The 19,499-nt window shown below is 38.5% G+C and overlaps 1 protein-coding gene across 1 annotated transcript in view; it reads right to left on the bottom strand.

Moving 5' to 3' along the window:
* Window positions 1-19,499, bottom strand: part of DNAH14 (dynein axonemal heavy chain 14) — a 295,079-nt gene that overhangs the window by 193,410 nt on the left and 82,170 nt on the right. The window contains exons 36-46 of the mRNA XM_063441946.1: window positions 18,514-18,700; window positions 17,461-17,540; window positions 12,769-12,943; window positions 10,818-10,907; window positions 10,245-10,358; window positions 9,482-9,649; window positions 8,645-8,747; window positions 6,841-7,058; window positions 5,569-5,821; window positions 4,451-4,565; window positions 1,932-2,161 (exon numbers count right to left, since the gene is read on the bottom strand). Coding sequence (XP_063298016.1) covers window positions 1,932-2,161; window positions 4,451-4,565; window positions 5,569-5,821; window positions 6,841-7,058; window positions 8,645-8,747; window positions 9,482-9,649; window positions 10,245-10,358; window positions 10,818-10,907; window positions 12,769-12,943; window positions 17,461-17,540; window positions 18,514-18,700 — 1,733 coding nt within the window. The remainder of the gene's footprint in view (window positions 1-1,931; window positions 2,162-4,450; window positions 4,566-5,568; window positions 5,822-6,840; window positions 7,059-8,644; window positions 8,748-9,481; window positions 9,650-10,244; window positions 10,359-10,817; window positions 10,908-12,768; window positions 12,944-17,460; window positions 17,541-18,513; window positions 18,701-19,499) is intronic.

Here is a 19,499-nt window from a genome sequence, read left to right as displayed (position 1 = left end):
ATGTATTTATTCCATTCAGAAAGATATTAACACCCAATGAAGTGCCCACTCCATTCATTATTCACACTGGTGGTTAATGGGGCCAAGTAAACACATTGCCTAGGGTCACCGTATCCTGCTTTTATTCCATTAAATACAATTATCCAATATACTTTAGTATAAATCCACTAACAAACCCAATAATTATCACCTGTTAACTCTAGTTAGCTGCTAAATATTTTCCCAAGTTGTGTTTCAAAGCTGTTGTATACAGCAAACACAGACTCAAAGGAATCCATGTTTACAATGGAATGTGATTCTTTGTTAAACTAATTTGCATATGCCCACCCAGAATCCTTTGCGGTAGTAACATCACTGCAGAATTTGTGATTTCTGTGGGAAAAGCAAGTCTTATGGCTTGGCTGGTGTGCAGATTTTTGTTTAACATTGTATTAACTATCCACAGGCTTCAGGTGGAAGGGGTTTTAGATCACTATATATATATATATATATATATATGTAAAAAACAGATACAATTTTATCTACATCACTGGACTAATACGGCTACAATCTCTACTTATATATTTATATACATGCACACATATATGGATCAGCCACAACATTAAAGCCACATGCCTAATATTGTGTATGTCCCCTCTTGTTGCCAAAACAGCTCCGATGTGTCCAGGCATCAACTCCACAAGAGCACTGAATGTGTCCTGAGGTATCTGGCACCAAGACATTAACAGGAGATACTTAAAGTCCTGCAAGTTGCGAGGTGGGGCCTCTATGGATCGGGTTTGTTGATCCCACACATCCCACAAATGCTCAATCTGATTTAGATCTGGGAAATTTGCAGGCCAAGGCAGCACCTTGAGCACTTTGTCATGTTCCTCACACCATTCCTGAACTATTGCAGTGTGACTGGGTGCATTATCCAGCGGAAAGAGGCCACTGCCAACAGGGTACACCATTGCTATGAAGGGGTGTACGTGGTCTGCAACAATCTCTAGGAAGGTGGTACATGTCAAAGTAACATCTACATGAATGCCAGGACCCGAGGTTTCCCAGCAGAACATTGCCCAGAGCAGCCTGCATTCTTCCCATAGTGCATCCTGCTGCCATCACTTCCCCGGGTAAATGACTAACATGTACCCGTCCAAGCTCCAGTTCTGATGCTCACATGCCCATTGAAGGCACTTTCGGTGGTGGACAGGAATCATGATCATGGACACACTGACCCTTTTGCAGCTTTTGACTTATCATGGCCAGCATTACGTTTTTCAACAATTTCAGCTACAGTAGTTCTTCTGTGTGATTGGACCAGACAGGCTAGCCTTCACTTCCAATGCACATCAATGAGCCTTGGGCGTCCATGACCCTGTTGCCAGTTCACCGGTTTTTCTTCCTTGCACCACTTTTGGTAGGCACTAACCACTGCATACAGGAAACTACCCACACAACTTGCCGTTTTGGAGATGCTCTGACCCAGTCATCTAGCCATTACTAAATGGTCACTCATATCTTTTCTCTTGCCCATTTTTCCTGCTTTCAACACATAAAATCCAAGAACTGACTGTCTATTTGCTGCCTTATATATCCCACCCCTTGACAGGTGCCATTGTAACCATATATACACAATCTGATTCACTGGCTGTCAGTGGTTTTAATGTTGTGGCTGATCAGTGTATACACAACAATAGACAGTCAGACATACAAACAGCTCATAGTAACAGTGCCATATTTCTTCTAATAGTTTCCTCAGTTTGTAAACTATTTAAGAAATGATTAATTCCAGCAGAAATATATATCAATCTAAAGTGTTCTGTTTATATTAACAACATAAAAAAGTAAAATCTTTGACATATTAACTTATTTAAATGGTCTTATTGTAAATACATGAATTTTCACACTCCTGGACTTAGTGTTGGGGTTTTTACCAATATACTTACCATAGTTGTTCTCGCCTTCAAATAAATCATGGACAAAGCTACTGAAGTCATACGTGACGTTAACCAAGGACTCATCCCTCGCTTTTAATCCTATAAGCGAGTCTCCTTCTTGCTCATCTTCTCTCTGTAAGGCTCCTCCAAACGCCCACGTGAATGCAAATACAAAGATTTTACCCAGAAGTGAGGTCAGCTTTTCAGGGTGATTCTCCATGAACCATTTATGTTCTTCCCTACAAGCAATGACAACAAATTACATTTTCCAACCTGTTTCTTTTTCAAGATTCTTGGACATCCATCAATAGACAGAGAGAACATTTAAAGCATTTTGATCAAGACTAGAAAGTGTTAGTCACCGCCAAAGTCTTCTGGAAGTATAGATCACTATACACATATAGGTATGGCTATGGCAGGTATAAAGTTAACATTTGTTACAACTGTTCAATAAAACTTAGACTAAATAGGCTTTCTTTGTCTCAATTAAAGTGTTATTAGGGATTTATGAAGATCAGATTTTTAGGTGTTAATTCAATGTTACTACCAGCAGCTGTGAACAGTAAAACATAAGAACAAAAGTATATATTTCTAAATAGGTATTTCACAATACTGCTTCACATTCCAGACTATGTAGATCATTTTCATAATGGAATTATTCCACTGAATTTGATGTTTTTTTTCAATTTTCCCTTTTTAACTCACTCACTCATACAAGCCTACAGTAACATTCATAAAATTGACAATAAATGCGGTTTAAAGGAATTGTAAAAAGCTTACTAAAATGGCATGAGGTTTAAAGGGGCACTTTAATTAACAGTTCTGTCCAACCTGGACCACAGAGATTGGCAGAAATATCTAGGTTAACCTGTTCCCAATGCTCTCAACCTACCACTAACAACCTATCACTAACAATCTTTTTTTTGTAAATCTATTTATTAAAGGACCACTATAGTGCCAGGAAAACATACTCGTTTTCCTGGCACTATAGTGCCCTGAGGGTGCCCCCACCCTCAGGGACCCCCTCCTGCTGGGCTGGATGGAGAGGAAGGGGTTAAACTTACCTCTTTCTCCAGCGCCGGGCAGGGAGCTCTTTTCCTCCTCTCCGCCTCCTCCTCTTCGGCTGAATGCGCATGCACGACAAGAGCCGCGCGCGCATTCAGCCAATATCATAGAAAAGCATTTACAATGCTTTCCTATGGACGCTTGCGTGCTCTCACTGTGATTTTCACAGCGAGAAGCACGCAAGCGCCTCTAGCGGCTGTCAATGAGACAGCCACTAGAGGCTGGATTAACCCTCAGTGTAAACATAGCAGTTTCTCTGAAACTGCTATGTTTATAGAAAAAAGGGTTAACCCTAGCTGGACCAGGCACCCAGACCACTTCATTAAGCTGAAGTGGTCTGGGTGCCTATAGTGGTCCTTTAAAAGGAAACTATAGTCACCAGAACCGCTACGGCTTATTGTAGTTATTTTTCTGCGATAAGGCAGTGTTTACATTGCTGCCAAGTAATACCTCTAGTGGCAGTAATTCAGACGGCCACTAGAGGTGCTTTTTATCCCTACCCCTCCCTGTGCAGCACCTACTTTCAGGGTCTCCACGCTCTGCACTGAAAGTTTCCCATAGAGATGCATTATTTCAATGCATCTCTATGAGGAGATGCTGATTAGCGCAGCATGGTGTTTTGCAGTGCGTGATCTCAACCATGGAGGCGGGGCCAGCTGCGGTGAGACTAGCGCGGCAAGAGAGAAAAGGTAAGTTTAAACATATTTCCCATGTGATATAAGGGAGGCGGGAACCCAAATAGTTACTTTAACACTATAGTGTCAGGAATACATATTGATATTCCTTTAAGAGAATGAGGCAAGTACAATATATTATATAGTTTACATTTTATTGTCATGCACATAAAAGAATCAAGCAATAAAAACATATGTATTAACAAGTATAACAGTTAAAGTAATGTGAGTGTAAATAGATAGGAGGGAAACAAGAATTATAATACATATTGTAAGTATTTAAAATGTGTTAAAAAAAACAATCATATAAATGCATTTTTATCTCTATATATGAATGAGAGATGATATCACTCTAGATCTCAGATTATATTTTTTATTTTATGGATATTAATATTAAAATTACAAGAGGGAAATGGAAAAGAAGAAGAGGGAAGATTAAAGAGGTACAACATGTCGGGTAATAAGAAATTGAAAGAGGAAGGATGGTGTTAGGAATTTCTATAAATCTTTTAAAAGATATATTGTGGCTATAGGGAAAATTGAGGATATTAATTTATCGGAGACAATTAGAGAAAGGGAATAGAAGAGGGGAGTATTACATTTTTTATACGTGAATTTTCCTGATATTCTTCATTTCATGATCTAATCATGTTTGTTAAGGTTTCCATTTACTCTTGCTGTTAATTCACGTATAAACGTTTCACAATTTGGGATACCATATTTTGATATAAAGTTTAAAGTTTAGCCCTATCACTGGCATTTTTAACATTCGAAAATCTATTTCCTAACCTCCTTTTAAGGCTCCCACTCAGGCTTGGTGTATACACAGTGTTTGCACTGCTGAGTTGTCGAGCGCCCCCCGGGAACGGAGACACAGAATATTCTTCAGTGATATCTTCATTAACTGCAAGATAACGAGAACACAGGTAAGATCCTCTATTAAACCTCAAAACACAAAGCTAAATAAAACTGAATAACAAACCAGACATTCTAATTTCTGCTTTCACATGGCTCAAGAAAAACTCTAAATATATCATCACACAGTGCACAGTCCTAACACAAACAGTAGCTCTATGTTGTGTTAGATAAAAGCAAAAATATATTCGCATAGAATAAAATAGTTTGTTGCTTGCTCTATTGCAACAATGATTTTGGTGCTGATTGTAAAAATTTATTTTCCACTATAGTTAAAGAGATAGTATAAGCAGCAAAATGACTTCATCTTAAAGGGACACTCCAGGCACCCAGACCACTTCTGCCCATTGGAGTGGTCTGGGTGCCAACTCCCACTACTCTTAACCCTGCAAGTGTAATTATTGCAGTTTTTTATAAACTGCAATAATTACCTTGCAGGGTTAACTCCACCTCTAGTGGCTGTCTACTAGACAGCCACTAGAGGGCACTTCCTGCTCTATAGCACAGAAAACCTGTGTTAGAGTGTCGCTGGATGTCCTCACGCTGTGTGATGACCTCCAGCGTCGCTCAATTCCCCATAGGAAAGCATTGAAAAGCATTTTCAATGCTTTCCTATGAGCAGCTCTAATGCGCATGCGTGGCATTGCTGCGCATGCGCATTAGGTCTCCCCGGCCGGCGAGCAGGATCAGTCTCGCCCACCGACCGACGTAATGAAGAGGAGGAGCGGCGGCGACCCGAAACCACCGCCGAGGGTCTCAGGTAAGTGACTGAAGGGGTTTTAATCCCTTCAGCAACCAGGGATTGGGAGGGAGAGGGGACCTGCAGTGCCAGGAAAACGGTGATATGATTCAGGGGCACGTTCTGCAGCCGTCTAAATGAAATAAAGTGACATTTCTAGGAAAAATAACTGTCTCCATTTTGCAATCCCTACATGTAGTAACATTTAAATTTAAATACTCAATACTTCATGATTTTGTGGATAACAACTCACTCTGTCCAAAGCCTCCATTGACACTCATAAAATCCATAAAAGCCTGTAAGATTTTACAGAGGTTCATCACGACTCCCACATCCTGCAAAGGAAATGGCAGGAACGCCTTGTGTTTGCGTATGAATTGAAGTCCTTCTTCCACACTCATTGATAGTAAGCTCTCCAGGTACTGAACCCCTCTGGGAGGCAATTTTGTCGCCAACTGAACCAACCAGGTCTTCACAAATGGCTGCCAACCTAAATCCACTGGATCCTGATATGAAGAGATTACAGATTTATGGTGAGACGCAGCAGTCACGTTTATTGAGAAAGATCCAAAGTCTGGAGAGAGAGAACCATAAAGAGACAGAGAAAAAACCCCATAAAGAAACGATAAAAGGAAAGAAAATACACAAAAAGAGAGAAGATAAAAAGAGAAAGATACAAGCAACGACATAGACAAGACAGATAATGAAATGGAGACATAAAGAGTGAAATTAAAGGGATCTTATAGTGCCAGGAAAACAAACCCGTTTTCCTGGCACTATAGGCTCCTGGACTGACCCCCTCCCTCGGGGATCCCCTTTCCGTAGGGCTTTAGGGGTTAAAATCCCTTCAGCCATTTACCTAAATCCAGCGCCGATGTCCCTCGGTGCTGGGTCAGGTTCCACCCACGCTCCTCCTTCACCGACATCAGCCGGCGAGGGAGACCTAATGCATATGCACGGCAATGGCCGCGCGCGCATTAAACCTCCCCATGGAAAGCATTGCTCAATGCTTTCCTATGGGGAAAATCTGACGCTGCAGGTCCGAGAGGAAGTCCAGCGTCAGATAATGGGCCAAAACTCAATTTAGATTACGGAAGCGTCCCCAGTGGCTGAGGGCAGACTGAGGGCAGACTTAGAGCTGCAATGCACTTGGAGTTCTCTGGAACTTCAATGTTGAACATTGCAGCACTAAGTGCAAAAGGGTCACATCACCCAGACTACTCCAATTAGGTGAAGTGGTCTGGGTGCCTACAGTGTCCCTTTAAGAGATGATGAGAAATTTAATGGAAAAATACATGAACAGAAACATGGCAGAGACAGATCAAGAAAAAATAGAGAGACAGAGAAAGAAATAAACACAAAGAGAGAGCAAGGATGGAAATAGATAGCAAGGGAGAGGGACAGATCCACCAAATCAAACAAGAAGATATTTTGAAAACTGCTGTAAACCAATTATTCATATAATAATCTGCTGTATTGTAATGACCAAATCCATTTCATACATTGATCATTACACATTTCTTACCATATATACCATGGCACATCGGCTGACCGTAGCAGGACTTGCTTGTGATAGGCTGTCTACTTCAAATATCATTCTCATCCCTAGAGGCAGCCGGATTCGTTCACTGTTGGCCAGACAGAGAGTTCTGGTATCATCGAGAACCGTGTTAAGGCTCTCCACCCAGACTGTGTCTACAGGACCATCTAGGATCACCCACTGCCAGTCAGGCATGGTCTCACCTAAAACAAAATGCATCTTGTGTTAATTATTGGTCATTTATTTATTTATTTCATGGGTTTACCTCAGGGAGATCATGCCAAACTAATTATTGATTTTCATTTTTTTTTAATTGATCTAAAATTATAGATCAGGGTGGTGCAGTAGACATTGCTTACCTAGATTTCAGTAAGGCTTTTGACACTGTTGCACATGGAAGGCTTATCAATAAACTGCAATCTTTGAGTTTGGATTCCAATATTGTTGAATGGGAAAGGCAGTGGCTGAGTGACAGGCAACCGAGGGTATTCGAAGCTTGGGCTTGTCAGTGGGGTACCTCAGGGATCTGTACTTGGACCCATTCTCTTTAATATTTTTATTAGTGATATTGCAGAAGGTCTTGATGGTAAGGTGTGTCTTTTTGCTGATGATACTAAGATATGTAACAGGGTTGATGTTCCAGGAGGGATAAGCCAAATGGCAAATAATTTAGATAAATTAGAAAAATGGTCAGAGTTGTGGCAACTGACGTTTAATGTGGATAAGTGCAAGATAATGCATCTTGGACGTAAAAACCCAAGGGCAGAGTACAGAATATTTGATAGAGTCCTAACCTCAACATCTGAGGAAAGGGATTTAGGGGTGATTATTTCTGATGACTTAAAGGTAGGCAGACAATGTAATAGAGCAGCAGGAAATGCTAGCAGAATGCTTGGTTGTATAGGGAGAGGTATTAGCAGTAGAAAAAGGGAAGTGCTCATGCCATTGTACAGAACACTGGTGAGACCTCACTTGGAGTACTGTACACAGTACTGGAGACCATATCTTCAGAAGGATATTGATACCTTAGAGAGAGTTCAGAGAAGGGCTACTAAACTGGTTCATGGACTGCAGGATAAAACTTACCAGGAAAGGTTAAAGGATCTTAACATGTATAGCTTGGAGGAAAGACGAGACAGGGGGGATATGATAGAAACATTTAAATACATAAAGAGAATGAACACAGTAAAGCAAGAGATTATATTTAAAAGAAGAAAAACGACCACAACAAGAGGACATAGTCTTAAATTAGAGGGACAAAAGTTTATAAATAATATCACGAAGTATTACTTTACTGAGAGGGTAGTGGACGCATGGAATAGCCTTTCAGCTGAAGTGGGATAGGCATAAGGCTATCCTAACTATAAGATAAGGCCAAGGACTAATGAAAGTATTTAGTAAATTGGGCAGACTAGATGGGCCGAATGGTTCTTATCTGCCATCACATTCTATGTTTCTATGTTTCTATGGTATTTATAAAGCGCCAACATATTCCGCTATACATGTATCCATGTAATCAGCTTGGAATTCCAAATTAAGTTCTCAGATTAAGGAGGGCTAGCCTCCGTAAGCACTCTCAGCAGTACCAGTTTGTGTTAGGTATGCACCATCATTTTGGACAATGAACACACTAGTGACTTACAAGGGCTCATGATAAACATCCGAGTTACTCCAAACCTACATCAAGTTACAGGCACCTAACTCCTATCACTTCTAGCCACACACTGACCAGGCAAGAATCCATGCACAAAATGAGAACCCTGATGTAAATTTTGATAGGTATCCTTACATCTGACGTGCCCCGTTACGGAATCCTCATATTCTTTGTTTGTTCTTGCGCTCGGAGGATTGGAACCCTCTTCTGTGTTTTCCAAATGGGTGACAATGGCGTGCTGTAATAGCAGTAATTTATAAATACTCAAACAAACAGAACTGTCATTTTTCAAATTGCACCACTAAAAGGACAGTTTCAGAATGCTGACTACCTATGTAACAATTTGACAAGCAGGGATATTAGTTTATACACTTGAAATGCCCTCCTGAGGGCTGAAAGTAGCACACAGGCACTCCCCAGACTATACGCTTGTGAACTGCAATTCTCATGGTGCTCAGCCAGCCAGACCTCTGCACCAGTTAGAAAACAAGTTACAAAGGTCTGAAAGTACAGCTAATGTGAAACTAATGTGGGAAAACATTCTAAGCACCAGCATAAACGTCTCCTAATTAACACAACCTTACTGCTTTATTTTCACATTTAGCAGCCGGCTGATGGAATATCGACAACGTGGGCCTCGATTTAATATTTTTGTATTTTTTCTAAATATTATAATATAAAAAGATATATCATATATGAAATAATATAGCAATAAAAGAAATATCAAAAGATTTTTCAACATATTAAATCATTAAAAAATGTTATCCGGAAACAAAATCATTTGAAAAATGTAGCCAAAAATTTTACACTGGGGTCATAGTTTGCAACGAATCTAATATTCTAGAACAATAACGACCTCAGGGATTTGTACTTGTTTTACAATCCAAACTACTGCAAGAGTTTTATATATATAGATTTATTTGATTCACCATCACTACCGAACACTGAAAGTAAAAGAACATGCACACTCACCTTGGCGTTGTCTTTGGATGAATGTTCTGCGAATGACCGTACGGCTGATGCCAATAGACCGTCAGACCACTCCATGGTGTTAGGATTGATTTCTCCGTACAGCTCGCCGAGGGACACGCACTTAGGATTGAGTATAAAGGTTTCCACCTTCCCTTTCTTAGAGACGTTCTTGAATTGAAATATGCAAGGATAGAAGAATACTGTACACCACCCTTTTACGTCATCCATTAACATTCGTGCTGTCTAACTATATAAACAATTATTACCAAACGCTGACACCTGGGATTTCTTCTCTAAATATTGAGTTGTGTAACTAGATCGCTTTTAACTGAATGCTTGTCTTGTAATAAACACAGTAAAGGAAAACCAATATTGATAAGTGCATAGGTTTCTCTTGCAGCAAGGTGAAAACTCCCAATAGAGAATGCTCTAGCCTGATCGGTGGGAGTCGTACATATCAAGCAGGACCATATTTGCATCCAGTCTGTAACACTAAAAAACAGGTCTGGAGCTCCTCCATTTTTTTAAAACAATTATCTAATAGGAATGGACCTTATCCAATCATTTTGGGAACACAAGAGATCCACAGCTTTTGCAAGGTATTTTAGATATACCTGAAACGAAAAAAGGCATAATGAAATGCATGCAGGTATCGTTCAGAGTATATCTACTAAACAGTGATTTTGATCTATTTTTGTATTTGGACAGTGGAGTGACCTCTTTAACACCAAATAGGTAAAAGAAAAAAATGGGTAATATTTACCAGTGATGAGTTATTGCTGTTGGACGGCATGTGTGCCAAAGCTTTCTCCATAATTCTTCTAACGGTGGTCTTTCCTCCACCGGAGGGTCCCACCAGCATGACTCCATGACGGGCCTATAAATCACAAGAGAAACGGTCAGGTTCACAGTCCTTGCTCTTGAAATGATCATGTTTATTAACGTTAAATGAGTGTATGTCCGTGTGTTTTTAGTGTGTACTTGAGCACTCCAAAGTCAAAGTTACCCAGAGTTTGTTTAAGTTGGACTTGTTACTATGACCATTTAATGCCATTAATACAAATACAATAAGACAACATAGGATTTAGGTGCATGCAGATATTTTGACATTAAGGAGGAGATTTATAAGAGTTCCATTAAAGTAAAGTAGGACAAAGTTTGAAATCACTTAGCCGGTGAGTAGATATTAGAAGTTTAAAAAATGTTGAGTATTGTTTTAAAAAAAAAAGTAAAGAAACACTTTTCATGAATTGAGGTCATTGCTGACCCAGCAATGAAATAGTTAGCTCCCTACGCATTTCACATCTCTAGTCCCCAGCGAAAGGGATTCACTTACCACTATCTGATTGTAGAATTGGATGGCTTTCTCAAGCTGACTCTCCCAGGGCTGCAAACCTAGTTCATTTATGGCTAAAGAAATTGCTTTCTGAGAAATAAAAAAAATTAAAAAAGATTAAAACATCCAACATATAATGACCTAAACTGCGAATTATTTCACACAAATGCTTATGTTTGTAATTCTAAGTGCACCTGAAACTCTGTTAATGAGGCAGAGGACCCAATTAAAGAGAAAATGCTTCAGGTTAATTAAGTAACCTTCTGTCCCATTCTGCTACACAATCATGTTTTAAAATGCTTCTCCTTCCCCACTCCCATGGGTACAAAAATACCAAACAGATGTAAGATTAGAAAAAGAAAAATATTAACATTTGTGCAGTTAGAAGAATTATATTGAATTACATCATCTTCACCAGTTATTACCTCAAATGATAATTCAGGTGTTATACCAGAACATGTATGGGGCAGTGGTTTTATATAGTAACACTATTTTCTAAAAAAACTAGTGTTTATTTATTGTTTTGTCTACAATATTTTTTAACCCCTTAAGGACACACGACATGTCTGACACGTCATGATTCCATTTTATTCCAGAAGTTTGGTCCTTAAGGGGTTAAACATTTTCCTAAGCTTCAATGTCACCTTCAGAGCACCTATCTATATCCTTGGGAACCCCATACCTTTATAATATTAAAATAGTCTCTCATTAGTTTCAAACAACCTTACTGGCAATACCTGAATAACCAAACTCTCATTGTACCTGAATAACCAAACTCTCATTGTACCTGAATTATCAAACGCTCACTGTACCTGAATTATCAAACGCTCACTGTACCTTAATTATCAAACGCTCATAGTACCTGAATTATCAAACGCTCACTGTACCTGAGTAACCAAACGCTCACTCTATCTGCAACATCAAACGCTCACTGTACCTGAATTATCAAACGCTCACTGTACCTGAATTATCAAACGCTCACTGTACTCGAATTATAAAACTCTCACTGTACCTGAATTATCAAATGCTCACTGTACCTGAATTATCAAACTCTCATTGTATCCAAATTATCAAACTCTCACTGTACCTGAATTATCAAACGCTCACTGTACCTGAATTATCAAACACTCACTGTACCTGAATTATCGAATGCTCACTGTACCTGAATTACAAAACTCTCACTGTACCTGAATTATCAAACGCTCACTGTACCCACATTATCAAACTCTCATTGTACCTGAATTATCAAACGCTCACTGTACCTGAATTATCAAACGCTCACTGTGCCCACATTATCAAACTCTCATTGTACCTGAATTATCAAATGCTCACTGTACCTGAATTACAAAACTCTCACTGTACTCGCATTATGAAACGCTCACTGTACCTGCAATATCAAATGCTCGCTGTACCTGAATTATCAAAATCTCACTGTACCTGAATTATCAAATGCTCACTGTACCCACATTATCAAACTCTCATTGTACCTGAATTATCAAACTCTCACTGTACCTGAATTATCAAACGCTCAATGTACCTGAGTTACCAAACGCTCACTCTATCTGCAACATCAAACGCTCACTGTACCTGAATTATCAAACACTAACTGTACCTGAATTATCAAACGCTCACTGTACCTGAATTATCAAACGCTCACTGTACCTGAATTATCAAACTCTCATTGTACCTGAATTATCAAACACTCGCTCTACCTGAATTATCAAACTCTCATTGTATCCAAATTATCAAACGCTCACTGTACCATGTATCTACAGCCCAGGTATTTAAAGGGACACTAACGTTACCCAAACCCCTTCATCTCAATGTCTGTCCTGTTTTTTAACCCTGCAATGTAAACCACAGTTTTTTAGTTTACATTTAGTTTAATGTGTACATTTCAGGGTTACATACACCTCTAGAGGGGACACAGAAATTATGATTTTGATTATACCTCCAGTTGTTTGGTGTCTGTTTTTTCAGCTGTTATTCCGGGGAACAAATCGACCATTATGTTTTCAAAAAGAGGGACATCTTCAGCCAGAAATTTCGGCAAGTTTGCTTCTTTTAATGCATTAATTATTATCAGGGATTCTTCTTCAACATCAAGTTTCTTTACCTTGTCATGTCTGAAAGTAAAAAACAAAACAAAACACACCATAACTATTAGAGCCAACTGTAGTAGTTATGGTGCCTGGTTCTGTGTCAAACCAATTTTGAGCTGTATGAAGCAATCAAGCTTCCGCTGGGCCCCAAAGCCTGCCATCTTGCCCAGCAAGAGATTTGGACAAAATTGATATTGTTAACCTGGAAAAATAACTTCCAATATGTGTTTGATTTATTTTTGTCAGTTACCATTCGTATGTATGTGTCCATCCTTTTTTCTGTCTTACTTTTCCCTATGACATTACTGCAGCGTCACTGTGTGTCTATAAGATTGAGCGCCGTATCAGGCTTTCTACATACATTCGATGTCTGCCTGCATCTTACACGCACTCACAATCTACTTCCCGCACAGTCTGCCATCAGGTGTAGACATATAATCACCTGTACGACTAACACCAAACACATACATACATGAATACACATGTACGAGCCCGTCATACGCACACATACACATAGACACCTATACACACACATATAAACACATACATACACAGATATTCATACACACACATATACACACACATATAAACACATACATACACAGATATTCATACACACACATATACACACACATATAAACACATACATACACATATATTCATACACACACATATAAACACATACATACACATATATTCATACACACACACAATTAGAATTGCCAAATTCAGACGTAAATAGCCAAACTGCAACTATAACCCATTTGGCGATTTTTTCCAGATATGCCATCGTAATTGTGTCATTAGGATTTGAATTTGCTACAATTCGATTTTAGTGCGTAACCCTGTCAGACAATAGCTCTAGAATCCAAGGTCCTCTAACTCAATATTATCCAGAATGGCACCGCACCAGGTGAAACAAACAGAACGTTATTTTGGTTCCAAAGCCTGTAGAATCCCATGTAGCAGCCGACTTTACTCTCAATACACCAGAACTCATCATAATGTGTTGATTTGTCAGTCAATATTTTACTAAGTCACGTTCTGACAAATAGTAGAATCTAATATGTGACAACAATTTGGTTGGAGAACAGGTCACAGATAATCATATACATTATGATAACAGAGAGTGGGTTTAACAATATGTAGTAGGTGATGGGTTTACTGGTAACGTAGACCAGATAGGCTTTGTCTCATTATATTATTATTATTATTATTATTGGTATTTATATAGTAGGTATATAAAGCAAGAATTAAATTAAAAAGGCGATACTGCGATCCTGAATGCCATTCGGACTATCTAATGCATGTCATGTGATTATTGCCTCTTTTTATCTTATTTTACAGCCCAGTTAACTAGTACGGAGAATATAAATTACAGTAGTAGCCAAACTGTAACGTGTTTTGATATCGGTTGTGCATAACAGAAAATTAAAAAGGATTATAAGAATGCATGCTAAGTGGAAAGAGTTGAAGTGATGCACACTCTGCAGTGTAAAGAATTGACATTAGCCAGTTCAGCACTGGAGGTACGGGATGGCTGATGACATCCCAATGACGCTGCCTGACGGGGGGAGGGGGGAGGGGGCTACACCTGCGGCAGCCAAGAGTTAAACTCAGTATGTGCAGTGTTTGGAGTAACACTTAAACTAACAATCAACTAACCACACTATTTTTGGGGGAAATACTTTCCTGAATAAAAACACTCACTGTTAAATTATGGTAAATTCTGTTGTGTCAGGACAAGAAATATATATTTTCCCCCGCGATGAAGGCTAAGCCATTTAAGGGAACGCTGTAGACACATTGTGAAAACGACCTACCAATATAAAATGACAGGCAGTTCCAATTCTATACGGAGTTAATCCTTAAACTTACTTTTCAGGATTTGAAAGTTATTTTTAAATAGCTCTGTCCACACTCTTACATCCATATTAATAATTTGCTTGGCTTGCACATTTCTGCTTTATTGCCGTATCAGCTTATGTTACTGTTTGAATCTAAAAAAAAAACTAACACAGCACAAGCCTTGGTGGAAACAGTGATATTTAAAAATAAAAAAGCTGCAATTTTATTCTCATCTCTGCAAACACTGCCAGGTGCACCGTCCTACCTTCCGCCCTGCATAGTCATTATATCTTTAGCTTCTAATCTGTCTCATAATAACGTAGTAATTCCTTCAATAAATCATTTTATTTGGATCGCTTTCTAGTCTAGGGTGACTAGAACTCTATCTTTAAGTCTTGATCACCCAAGTATATTTTAAACAGTTGTATCCCTAGTTGAATGGCACATGATGATTGCAATACTAGAGCATGGTTTTATAATTATCGATTGCAAAAAAATGTGGATTTGCTATACATCAATTTTTTTTAATTTTTTTTTTACAAAGGCTACTTTTTAAAATACAGATTATTTAGCAGTGGAAATAAGCAAAAAAAAATATAAGGAAAAAAATACCAGAAATCACAAAATCCATAAATATCCCAAAAGGCAATACATAAATAAAACAACAAAGATTTAAGAGCAGAACACAAATTACTTGAAATAATTATGATTGCACAAACAAAGTCATAAGAACAGTACTGTGTAATATTTATAATTTAGCAAGCAATTATTAGAAACATAAAATGTGACGGTAGGTAAGAACCATTTGGCCCATCTAGTCTGCCCAATTTTCTAAATACTTTCATTAGTCCCTGGCCTTATCTTATAGTTAGGATAGCCTTATGCCTATCCCACGCATGCCTGAACTCCCTCACTGTGTTAACCTCTACCACTTCAGCTGGAAGGCTATTCCATGCATCCACTACCCTCTCAGTAAAGTAATACTTCCTGATATTATTTTTAAACCTTTTTACCTCTAATTTAAGACTATGTCCTCTTGTTGTGGTAGTTTTTCTTCTTTTAAATATAGTCTCCTCCTTTGCTGTGTTGATTCCCTTTATGTATTTAAATGTTTCTATCATATCCCCCCTGTCTCGTCTTTCCTCCAAGCTATACATTTTAGGTTCCTTTAACCTTTCCTGGTAATAATTGCATTATACGTGCATGGTTTACTTTTCGTTTTAGTTCTATATTTAATGTTCATGTTTCTGTGCATTTTTTAACTTGACTCATATTTAACTTATATTTAAATATTTCTTGTTTCCATCTGTTCTAGATATTCCCGTGATTGTCGTGATTACCATATAGTTGCATGCATTAACATTTTGTTTGTTAAAATACAATGCGGTACTACAGATTGTTTATTTTTTTGTTGAAACATTGTGACCTGCAATGCATAAAGTCCAACCAAGCTCATAGGATTTGGAATATTTGCAAGTTTCAATAAAATTCGGAGCCGAATGCATCCGGTATGAAACATAATTGCATATGATCATTCTGCGACTGAATGATAATTTTAAGCGTTGCTTGCCCATTGAAAGCGCTAGAAGCCAGCAGGAAAATAGTTAAAACCACCCAATTTGAGTTAATTTTGTGGCGGCAGACCAGCACTTGGTAGCCAGCTAACGCATAAAAAAAAAAGAAAAAAAAAAAAGAAAAGGGATATTAAAAACATGGCAGGTGTCGATGCCACAGAGCAAATAGTTCAGATATTTATTAAAAATCTAACATGCTGCAGTGGGGACACATTGTCTTTCTGAACTTGAAATAATGTGGATTTAATGTTACACAAAATGCGTGTCTGTATCAACCTGTGATGCACCCTCCCCCCCCTCTTCCTCTGTTATGTACCCTCCCCCTGTATAAGGAGCAACTGTACAAATCTAATCTTATTAACTATAATCCCATTCTTTTCTGTACCCTGAATACGTTGCTTACTGACAAAATAAATACAAATTGTCAAATTTAAAAATAAATAAAAATCTAGGCCTGGATTTGAAGCTTTCAGTTGGGATTTCAGGCGTTGGGTGTCGTTTGGCCCTCTTGAAATCCGGATCGAATTCAAGCCCATTCGGGGCCTGAATTGCAAACTCCAGTCATTGTTAAAGAGTGTGAATATTGTCCGGCTTTTGCAGTATGGATTGTAGTGAATAACCCAGTAGGACACAGGTAGGGCTATTTTCTACAGTGAAAATCCAAAGTGAATTTTACAGCTAAGGCCAGCGTAGTCCAACTCAAAGCAATGCTGATTTTTCCAGATCGGCTTTTTTGACTTTATATTTGAAATTCACTTTGAATTCACTTTGAATTTTCACTATGGTGAATACCTTGGTAGGAAACAATACCAATTATAGACAAGGTGAGCAGTCATAGAGAAATCAAGTTCATATGAACTCAGCAGTTACTTGGCCTCAGGGAGTCTAAGCAAGTCCAACACTGCACAAACACTAATCTATGCAGCAATTGAATAGAGGCAACTTCAAAGATTTACCTTTTTGAAAATGTTATCTGAAAATCGTTGGACTTTTATTGAAAAAAATAATATATATATATATATATATTTTTTTTTTTTTTAAAGTAACAATTAATTTCAGCGATATACAAAAACAGCACTACTGAAAAGATTAGGATTATTATAAAGATAATATACATACCTTGATTCTAATTTCTGCTTCTTCTGCCCGGCCATTACTAGAACTGTCTTAATGGCTCTCATTCCAAAATCATAGTGATTCTAAACCAGGTGAAATGAAGTAAGTTAGCAAAGGAATGCTTATTAGTCACTGTGTACACTGTGAGAATTCACTGAATATACTTATATCTGCATATGTATTGGAAGATGTATCATTCCACCCAACAGGAGAAACACTAAAACAAAAATAAATCGTTCTGCAAATAATATCCGTTTGTATAGAAAGCTGATCAAAACTGATCAAAAATGGAGCATAATTCTTTAAAAAAAAAACAATTTTGCAAAAAGGAAGCTTGGAATAACCAGAACCAGAAATAGTTTTTTTTTTTTAAATAAAACTAATTTCAAACCATATATAGCACACCGTACAGATAGTGCTGTGAGTTGTACTGCTGTGGAGCTCTGTGAAACACTTTTCTATTGTTGTGGAGCTCTGTGATACGCTCTTGTACATTAAAACTTTTGAGCTCTTAGAAAAAATGCCAGAGGGATTTGGGTCCAAAAAAATTGACTTTCTTATCTAAAAAAATACTCTTAAAAGCAATGGACATATGCTCCCCTTATGCGAGTTTGAAAAGATAAAAACAACTTTAACGTCTATTACAATTATACAGCAAAGATGGTAAAATATGTATAAAAACTAAAATAATATGATAAACTGATCGCTTTAATCAGTAATGAGCAGCTTTGACGCAGCAATTGTTTGTGACCAATTTTCCCTGGACAGTGGCTGAGGAATCATGGGAACTGTAGTTTACAAACATCTGCATTGCTACCACTGAGTGACAGCCTGTATCTAATATTGTCCCCCGAGTACTGCACCAGTTGTAGGAAAGCCAAAAGAGGAGAACAGACGTGTCTCTGCAGATAAAACCCTAATTACAAAAATGTGTTAATTAAAATCTCCGAAACTGCAGAGAATTATTAAAAAAAATGTCACCAGAATTATTAATTAACGTAAGGGATGAAAGATCTGCTAATTGTTTTGGAAAGGACCTGTGACCGCGGTACCTACCTGCTGAGAAAGCTGTTTGCTGGCCAGCTGGTACAAATTAACCAGCTTCCTGGACAGGGATTTTGCAGCCTTGAACCCCTCGGAGAATAACATAATTTCTGCAATGAGCTGGTAATCCGGCACCATCATCGCCACGGGTCGAAAGAAGGATTTCAGATTGTCCGGGAGCTCAACACGTCCTCCGTATCTAGACAAAGAGCAACGAGAAATATTCCCCTTAAACAGTGCTTTCATGGATTTACAACTGCATTTCTAGATAGAATAGGTTTCTCCAACAGTTCCGGGAATAAATTCTGATATTTAGTATAAATGGAAAAATGTGAAAAGAAAAGCTGGTCAGAACATTTACAGTCCTTAGAGAGAACTTCTAATCCATATGTAAAATTCTAGGGGGAATGCACATACTTATCATACCTGGCTTATTGGGATCTATCGGGGATGCTGTGTGATTTTAGTCCAGTCTAATGGGGGTTGTACAGTTTTACCATGTTTTCCATGATGGTCAGACTTTGTTGGCTGAGGACCATGGGAAATGTAGCCTGTAATAATCTACATTGCCAAAGATAGTCATTACTTCTCCACAAAGTGCTGTGAGGTTTCTTTCAGACATTATTGGATTAAGCCGCAGGGTAACACAAAAATCATTATATATATATTTATTTTTTCAGCAGAGCCCTCTCCACTTCATCCTGTTTTTTTGTTTTGTTTTTTACCAACACTGCCGCAACAGTCATTAAAGGACCACTATAGTGCCAGGAAAACATACTCGTTTTCCTGGCACTATAGTGCCCTGAGGGTGCCCCCACCCTCAGGGCCCCCCACCCGCTGGGCTGGATGGAGTGGAAAGGGTTAAACTTACCTCTTTCTCCAGCGCCGGGCGGGGAGCTCTCCTCCTCCTCTCCGCCTCCTCGGCTGAATGCACATGTGCGGGAAGAGCCGCGCGCGCATTCAGCCTGTCTCATAGGAAAGCATTTACAATGCTTTCC

This window comes from Pelobates fuscus, chromosome 2 (assembly GCF_036172605.1).
Source record: "Pelobates fuscus isolate aPelFus1 chromosome 2, aPelFus1.pri, whole genome shotgun sequence".
Taxonomy (NCBI): Eukaryota; Metazoa; Chordata; class Amphibia; order Anura; family Pelobatidae; genus Pelobates; species Pelobates fuscus.
This window is presented reverse-complemented; position numbering and strand designations above follow the sequence as displayed.